Source organism: Gekko japonicus, unplaced genomic scaffold (assembly GCF_001447785.1).
Source record: "Gekko japonicus isolate JY-2015 unplaced genomic scaffold, Gekko_japonicus_V1.1 scaffold920, whole genome shotgun sequence".
Classification (NCBI taxonomy): Eukaryota; Metazoa; Chordata; class Lepidosauria; order Squamata; family Gekkonidae; genus Gekko; species Gekko japonicus.
Window position 1 is genome coordinate 53,299 of NW_015164698.1, and position 9,307 is coordinate 62,605.

Genomic DNA, 9,307 nt, shown 5'->3' on the forward strand with positions numbered 1-9,307 from the left:
GTTCTGCAGTGGTTCACAGTGGTGTGAAACAGGATGCTGGACTAGATCGATCACTGGTCTGATCCAGCAGGGCTGTCCTTATGTAGAAAATCTGATGTGTGCACTATGGGTACTGAACTGCTTAGAGACAAACAAGTCTTGGTTTACCTCTAGAATGAACTGTACTCAGCATACATAACCAGGAAGCATTTTGGGAAGATAGCCTCTTGGAATGGCTGTCAAAAGCAGCACCTCTGTTATTTGAGGTCTTGCAGGGTTAAAACTACTCTGAGATGCTGCTCACAAGTTGTGCCTTTGCAGAAGGGACCCCAGCTCAGAGTTGAAGTATATGTCTCCTCACATTCAAGGCCCCAGATTCACTTTCAGAGATCTCTAGCTGAAAGGATCATGGATATTGGGCTGGGAAAGGCCTTGAACAGAGCCTGCTGGTGGGCAGAATGCACAAGGCTTGTGCATTAGAGATCAGTGACCGTTTCTTGGCTTTCATGAGAGTCAGTGTTGGCTGATTGGAAACATACCTGTTTTACTGCAAACAGAACAACAGGAGGGGCAGTGGCTCAGTGGCAGAACATCTGCTTGGCATGGTGAAGGTCCCAGGTTCGATCCCCAGCATCTCTAGTTAAAGGAGCTGGCAGTACATGATGTGAAAGACCTCCGCCTGAGATCCTGGAGAGCTGTTGCCAGTTTGAGTAGACAGTACTGATCTTGATGGACCAAGGGTGTGATCTACTAGAGAGTTTCATGTGTTCAGCATACTTAGCAAGAACAATGCTCTGGTGCTGCTGGGCACAAAAGCACTGATCCTGTGTCTTTTCTATCAGCCAAGGCAGTGTTTGTTCAACAAACTAATCTTTCGTTTCTGGGTAAGATAGTTGAGAGAGTGACCGCAGATCAGCTCCAGGCCTTTCTGGAGGAGTCCTCTGTCCTGGACCCATTCTGATCTGGCTCCTGCCCTGGCTGTGGGATGGAAACAGCATTGGTTGCCCTCACAGATGACCTCCGCAGGGAACTGGGTGGGGTGAGTCAGCGCTGCTGTTATTACTCAATCTGACAACAGCATTTAACACATACGATCTGATGACCCACCCCCTTGCTGATGTGGGGACATGTGGTACAGCCTTGGAATGGTTCCTCTCATTTCTCCACCGTCAGGGACAGAGGGTGGCACTTGAGTACCCTTTGGCATGTGGTGTCCCTCAAGGGGTGATCCTCTCCCCAATGTTATTCAGCACCTATATGTGCCACCTCTCGTGTTCCCTCTAAGCTGAGTTGGTGTAAGGTGGCTCAGTTTTTTAGCCTCCGGCTCACACAGTTTTGTCCTAGCTCAGGAAAGATGGCTCCAGAGGAAACTAATTTTTGCAGTAGCCAAATTCCTCGCTCACAACTTCAGTGCCAGTAGCTCACAAAGTAGAATTTTTGCTCACAAGACTCCACAGCTTAGAAGAAGAAGAGGAAGAGGAGGAGATTGGATTTATACCCCACTCTTCACTACCCAAAGGTGTCCCAGAGCGGCTTACAAACTCCTTTCCCTTCCCCTCCCCACAACAGACACCCTGTGAGGTAGGTGTAGCTGAGAGAGCTCTTGACAGAAACTGCTCTTTTTCAAGAACAGCTCTTGCCAGAACTACGGCTTGCCCAAGGTCATCCAGCCAGGTGCAAGTGGAGGAGTGGGGAATCAAACCTGGTTCTCCCAGATTAGAGTCAGTGCACCCAGTTGGTCCGGAGTTGGTACACTGATGACACCCAGCTATATCCGTTCATGGACGGATACCACTTCAGACGTTTTGTCCGAGGGTCTGGAGGCTGTGGTTGGTTGGTTGAAGCAGAGCTGACAGAAACTAAATCCATTGAAGACGGAGGTCCTGTACCAGTGGAATATGGGGTCAGGATCCAACTCCCAGCTCTTGATAATATGTTGTTGACACCAACTTCCCGCTTCGGCGGGAGGGCGGGATAAAAATCAAATAAATAATAATAATAATAATAATAACTCCGACAGTGAAGAGTCTGAGAGTGATTTTGGATGCCTCCCTTTCTATGGAGGCCCCAATCACAAATGTTGCCCAGGTAGCATTTTCCCACCTACATCAGGTCAGGCGACTCGTTCCTTTCCTCTCTTCCCCAGACTTCGCTACAGTGATCCATGCAATGGTCACTTCCGGACCAGACTACTGTAACTCGCTTTATGCAGGGCTACCCTTGAGACTGACCCAGAAACTCCAGCCGGTTCAGAATGCAGCGGCTCATGTCCCCACTGGAACATCACTAAGAGCCCACATTAAACCGGTTCTCTGCCCGCTGCGCTGGCTCCAGGTGGAGTACTGGATCAAGTTCAAGGTACTGGTTTTGACCTTTAAGGCCCTTTGCGGTCTGAGACCAGCATATCGAAGGCCTTTCCTGGTACGTCCCCCACAGAGCTTTACGCTCAGTAGATCAAAATCTTCTGGTGATCCCCGGCCCGAAAGATATCTGCTTAGCATCAGCCAGAGCCTTTTCGGCCCCGTCACCGGCCTGGTGGAACACTCTCCCAGGTGAGATCCTGGCTTGGTGGGATTTAATGCAGTTCTGCAGGGCCTGAAAAAGGGAGCTGTTCCACCAGGCCTGTGGTTGAGGCTGTGGAAACTATTCGGACTGGCATCCCCCCCCCCCCCCCCCCCCCTACTCTGTATTATTTTAACATCTATTGTTGCACTCGATGCAAAACCCCTCTGAGGTGTATTAATCTGTTCTAATATTTCGGCTGCAATTGGATATTGGTATTAGTTGTTGTTGTTCAGTTGCACAGTCCAGTCCGACTCTTCGCAACCCCATGGACCGCATCACACCAGGCCCTCCTGGAAAAAGTGCAGAAAAGGGCAACTCGAATGATAAAAGGGTTGGAACACTTTCCCTATGAAGAAAGGTTAAAATGCTTGGGGCTCTTTAGCTTGGAGAAACAACAGCTGAGGGGTCACATGATCGAGGTTTACAAGATTATGCATGGGAAAGAGCAGGTAGAGAAAGAGGTACTTATCTCCCTTTCTCACAATACAAGAACTTGTGGGCACTCCATGAAATTGCTGAGCGGTTGGGTTAGAATGGATAAGAGGAAGTACTTCTTCACCCAAAGAGTGATTAACACTTGGAATTCACTGCCACAGGAAGTGGTGGCGGCTGCAAGCATGGACGGCTTCAAAAGGGAATTAGATAAGCATATGGAGCAGAGGTCCATCAGTGGCTATTAGCCACAAGGTATAGATAGGGACTCTGGGGCAAGTGATGCTCTGTCATCTTGGTGCTTGGGGCGGTCAACAGTGGGATGGACCCACTGTGGTGGACAGTGGTGGACCTCCTGATGGCACTGGCATTTCTGGCCACTGTGTGATACAGAGTGTTGGACTGGATGGGCCTTTGGCCTGATCCAAATTGGCATCTCTTATGTTCTTATGTTCTTCTGCCATCCTCTGAAGTTTGCTCAATTTCATGTTTGTCGCATGGGTAATCCTGTCTAACTGTCTTTGCCATCCCCTTCTTAATGCTAATGTATATTTATTGTTTTAAGTCTTGCTACCCACCCACCCTGAGCCTGCTTGCAGGGGAGGGAGGGCTATCAATCAGAATCAGATAAAATCTAGCAGAGAGATCTTCAAGGACTGCGTTCACAAGCAGGGTCTGCTCTCCTTTTGGAGTCCCACAACATTAGGGACTACAAAAGGCCGTGGAAGGTCAGTAGTTCAGCAGTCCGAGACCGGGTGCCTCATGAGGGGAGAGTGAGCCCCCATCTCTAGTTCCAGCTCCTGCCAACCTAGCCGTTCGAAAGCAAGAAATTGCAAGTAGATAAATAGGTACCACTTCGGTGGGAAGGTAACAGCGTTCCGTGCGCCTCGGTGTTTAGTCATGCTGGCCACATGACCACGGAAACGTCTTCGGACAGCGCTGGCTCTTCGGCTTTGAAACGGAGATGAGCACCGCAACCCTAGAGTCGGATTCGTTCGACCCAGGGAATCTTTACCTTTTTAACATTAGGGAAGCTTTCCTTGGGGGGGGGGGTTGCTTCTAAGCTCGAAGGCAAAGCAGGGAGATTCTTATGGGTTTCCAGAGAGCCGGCGGCCTCCGGAGCAGAGTCCCTCGCTTGACCCCGAGCCTCCGGCCGGCGGACCAACGAGGGGTTAAGGGTGCCGTGGGCGTGCCCGGCTTCCCTGATGTCATGAAGTCAGACAAGCAGCGCCTGAAGGGGGCCCTTTGTTGGCCGCTCCACAGTCCGCCGCCTCTGCCTGCGAGGAGCGCCTGTTGGAGGGGGGCCTGCCGGGGGCGTCTTCCTCCCGGAGTTCAGCAAGAACTTTGGAAGAAGAATGTCCCCAAAGCCTTGAAGCGCCGTTTCGGAGGGGGGAGGGAGGAGGAGGGAGCGCACGAAGCGTGTCAAACATGGATGATCCGCGGCTTCGGCTGAGCTGCAGCTAACGGCTTGGAGGGCGGCTGGGTCCGCAGGCGTTCCCTGGCGGGGAGAAACTTTGTGCGCGAAGTTTTCAGAGGAGGAGGGGAGGGAGCGCTGGAGACCGAGGGCCTGGCTCCGGCAAATGAAAATGTTGGAGATCTGCTTGAAATTAGTGGGTTGCAAGTCGAAGAAGGGACTCTCCTCGTCCTCCAGCTGCTATTTGGAAGGTAAGTGCAGGGCTGGGGCTTTGGGGCGAGCCTCGGGGAGGGGGCTGTTCCTGGAGGCCCTGCGGCGGGGGGGGGGTCGTGCCTGGAGCCCCCTCGCTTAGGCCGCGGGGAAACGGTGCCTTCACAGCCACGGCGGCGGCGGCGGTGGGGCCGACTGGAGGGCCTTCTGCGGTGTCGTCTTGCCCCGCAGCCTGCCTGCGTTGGACTCTTCTCCCATCGCGGAAAGGGGCCCGGGAGGGAAGCGGGGCTCTAGGTGGGACGCGGCGCCTGCCAGTGCCAGCCCAGGTGATTTTTATTAACTCCAGTCCGCAGTGCGTGTGCCTGACTCTTCCATTTATGGCTGAAGAATATCAGGAGGTCTTGCAGCCGATGCGCTCAGCGAAACCATCTCGACGCGCCTTGGCTTTCCTTTTGTGCCCAGGCCAGGAAGGAAGCAGGCAGGGCCTTCAGAAAGCCCAGGGCCCCCAGTGGCAGCCACGAAGAGATTTGTATTTGATTCTCTCCAAAGGAATCTCATGAATACAGGATGATTTGTGTTTCTTTGGGTTGGGGGTTTTCTTTGTGGCTTTCTTTTTGCTTTTCACTTGTGTTTTAAAGCTACCTTGTAGCTTTTATCTTCCCACACTATGGATTTCTTGTTATGTTTGCCCTTTATGGGTGACCTTCAAAACCCCTGGGGAGAGAGGGAAGAGGCAGTGTTTGTTGCATATACAGTAATACAAAGATGATAATTTTTATTTTATTTATTTTTATTCGAGTATTTCTACCCCGCCCTACCCCGCGAACGGGCTTGAGTTCAGAATGCTGGAAGCCAAAACTCATTTTTAGCTCTGCCACAGAATTTCCATTTTGAACTTGGGCAAGTTACTTAATCCCATCGGCCCACTTGCCCATTTCCGCACTCGACAATATTTCCCTGTATATTTTCTAGTGGCAGCCTTTTCTTCTGGCAGAAGAAGAAAAGGCAGGCCATGAATTTCTTTTTTTCCCCAGGGCCTTAGACAGTGGGTCCAATGCCGCTGGTATGCAAACATCACGTGCCCCAGAAGCTCTACGCCTTTTGTCAGTTTAGCAAGCGGAAATGGGTCCACGTGACTGACTGGAACCAGTCACAAGTAACTGTTGCATGAGCGAGGAAGGTTGGCCAGCAAATTGTCCCTGAGAATAGTATGAAAAAGAGAATTATAAATTTCTAATAAGTGAGTTTGGGGCAAAATTATGGTCGCCTTGTAAATGTTTCTGACTTGCTTTCTAGGATGCATTTGTTGTTGAATTGTTGTGTGAATGAGAAAAAGCATAAGAAAGGTTCTTTTCTCACCTTGGAGATCTGAGTTCGAATCCCCGCTTGGCCATGAAGCCCCTTGTGTGACCTTGAGGCCAGTCACTGTCTCTCAGCCTCACAGGGTTGTTGTGAAGATAAAATGGAGAGGAGGAGCCCATGTGCCACCACCCTGGAATAAAGGCAGGATTTAAAAAAATGAGATGGAATTTCCTTTTCTTCAGCCATTTTTGCTTTAAGCAGCGGTCCTGTGTTGTCAGATAAGCCTCAAATTGGACATTGAAGGCAAAACTGTGTCTGTAAATAGGTGCTGAAAAAAGGTACTTCATGTTCTTAGATGCCAGAATCAAAAGAAGCCGACAGAAAAGTTTCAGGCAATGGGTTTGTGTGGTATTGACGAAATCCCCAAGGATGTAGAAATACAAAGCTAATACCTGAATGTGCCACAGAAAGATGGGTAAAGAGTCCTGACTCTCCCCCCCCCCTCCAGGCAACATGGAAAATTTTTCCTGTCTTGGAAAACTATATGTATTTGCTGTTTTATTGGGAGGGGCCACTTTGAGGAAGGAGTGGAGGGCGGCCAGCCAGAACGCCCTCCCAGTCTTGCCAAGGGTGCCCCCATTGCCACAACAACAAAGAGAGCGGGCATGGTGTAGTGGCTACAGTGTCGGAGGAGGATCTAGGAGACCCAGTTTCGAACTCCCACTTGTCCGTGGAAGCTTGTGGGATGACCTTGGGCCTAGCCTACCTTACGGGGTTATTGTGCGCAAAAATGGAGAAGGCGAGAATGTTGTGAGCCGCTGTCAGTCCCCATTTGAGGAGAAAGGTGGGGTATAAAGTAAATAAATAAATAGCCATATGGGGGGAGCAGCTGAAGCTTCCCCAGAGGTTGGTTTGGCCTGAGCTGCTTCTGCTTGTTGATCCCCTATATTGAATGTCAGGCTTTGTTAATAAGCCGTAATAAGCTTAAGTCATTATCCAAAAATGTATCTGAATCCTCCCCCAATACAAAGCCTTACCTCATTGTCCTGAGGGAAGGGGAGGAGGAGTTAAGGTTGCCAACCTCTAGGTGGTGGCTGGAGAACCCCTGGGATTACAGTTGATCCTCCATGTGACAGATCAGTTCACCTGGAGAAAAGGGCCACTTTGGAAGGTGACCTGTACAGCAATGTGCTCCAATGAAGTCCCTCCCCTCCCCAAACCTGGCCTCCTCAGGATCCACCCCCAAAATCTCCAGATATTTCCCAACCCAGAGTTGACAACCCTATTACCCCCTGAGTTTCATGGTAGTTTGACGATTTACTCAGGCTGTATTCCAACACTCCAGCCCTGTAATGCTCACTCAGTGACAGGAGCCACCTGTGGCTCTTCTGTGGACTGTTCCCCAATGCGGCACATGTGCCACGTTTCGGGAAAGTGGGTAAGGCCCCGGCCTGGTGGGGACTGCCGTTAGCAGGTAGTTCCCACCTTGAAACAGCCATAGACGGAGAAATGGTATACCGAGAGCTTTCTGAAAGTACCAACCTGCCAAAGATGAAAGCGAATGTGGGTCTTTGTCAAGCCCATAGCTACCGCGTGGCCCTTGGGGCGACAGCCCCTCCCGGATCTGCCCTGCTCCTGAATCATCCCTTACCTTTTGAATTTTGGTAGAAGGAGCCTCCTCCTCAACCTGCCAGAGCCATACCATGCCGCGGCAGAAGGCAGCAGGGAATGTTCCTGACAAGACGTATGTGCCCCCCGCCGATTCAAGGTAAGTACTTGGTAAGCCTACCCTCCGCACACACACTTCCATGCCCATTTGGGTTCCTGAAGCTTATCTACATCCAAAAGTATATAGTAAAAGTTAAAACCCCCATGGAAGGACATGGCAGCAGGAAAGACTGTCAGCACCACTAAAACAAACTACATGGTTGTGGCCCGTTTAAAAAGGGAAGTCTGTGCCTCCTGCGTGGTGCGGAGCGTGTCAAGAAGCCTACTTTAGGAAAGTTGTTCTTTAGAGCAGGAGCACCGCCGAGAAGGCCCTTATTCTGGTCACCCTCTGGGGGGATGGGGGGGGTAAACGTTGCCAGCTCCAGGTTGGGAAACTCCTCGAGATTTGGGGGGTGGAGCCTGAGGAGGACAGGGACCTCGGTGGGGGACCATGCCGTAGAGTTCATCCTCCAGAGCACCCACTTTCTCCAGGGGAACTGATCTCAGCATCTCTGTAGTTGAGCTGTAATTCTAGGGGTCCCCCAGTCCGCACCTGGAGGCCGGCATCCCTGTCTAGATGCTTCAGGAGGCAGCTGTTTCCAACAGATCCCAGCAGGAGGAAGCTGTTAAAGCTCCTCAGGGGCTGGATTTTGGTTTGGGATATAGGTTGCTGGTCTTTGCATGTGCAGTGAGTCAGGGCCAAGTATAACCAGTGTCAGCTAGCTGCCATGTTTTGCTTGTTCCCTTCTCTGCTCCTGGTGAGAACCAGTGCTGCCAGACTGTGTTATCTGTCTGACCTTGTGACGGGGTGGTGGTGGAGGGCTTGTGTTCCACCGCAGGTGTGAATTGTTCGGCTCTCACGGGGCACTGAGACTCTCCCACTTATTATGTAACCTCCCGCAGGGAGAATTCCCCCGCGCGCGCTCGGATTTCATTTGCTTAGCCATTTGCCTCATCCTGCTATATGTAGGGATGTTTCCGCCCCGTTCACGGGGAGGGTGGGGTATAAATACAAATAAATAAATAAATGGTCATTCCTAACAATAATCTTGTGGACATGGTAACTGACTTGTAGTCTAATAAAGTATAACGCTTCCCTGGAAACGTGTGTGGAGATTTACTTGCTGTTGAACCTGACATAAATTGTTAGGAATCACTTTTCCTCCATCGAGTCGAGTCTCTCCTGAGCGAGATGAGCGGTCCCGGTGGGGCAGGGGTGCCTACCCCGACAACCATGTCGGTGCCCACCCTGACTACTACGGTGGTGCCAGTGATGGCCCCAACCACGACAGCACCGGCGGCCCCCACTCCGGTGCGGACGGTGAGCCCAAGAGGGCCAGTATCCACAGATGGCTACCCCTAGGTCGGCGGCTTTGTTCATCCCGGTGCATTTGGGAAGGGGAAGATCTTTTCCAAGCTTGATTTGCAAGACGCTTATTTTCGGGTGCGCATAAGGGAAGGGGATGGATTTAAGACTGCTTTCAATACCCCTTTGGGACAGTTCGAATACCTGGTGATGCCATTTGGTCTCCAGGGTGCTCCTGGAGTGTTTATGAATTTAATAAATGAGGTGTTGCACGAGCACCTGTTTAAGGGGGTGCTGGTGTATTTGGACGACATTTTGGTGTACTCCCCCGACAAGACCTCTCCTGTGCAGTTGGTGAGAGAGGTGCTCAAAAAGTTGCACAAGCACAAACT

The 9,307-nt window shown here is 51.1% G+C and overlaps 1 protein-coding gene across 1 annotated transcript in view; it reads left to right on the top strand.

The window, feature by feature from the left end:
• The first annotated feature begins 4,456 nt into the window (after window positions 1–4,456).
• Window positions 4,457–9,307, top strand: part of ABL1 (ABL proto-oncogene 1, non-receptor tyrosine kinase) — an 86,320-nt gene continuing 81,469 nt past the window's right edge. Inside the window, exon 1 of the mRNA XM_015409482.1 lies at window positions 4,457–4,641. Within this exon, the coding sequence (XP_015264968.1) occupies window positions 4,557–4,641 (85 nt within the window). The 5' untranslated portion in view covers window positions 4,457–4,556. The remainder of the gene's footprint in view (window positions 4,642–9,307) is intronic.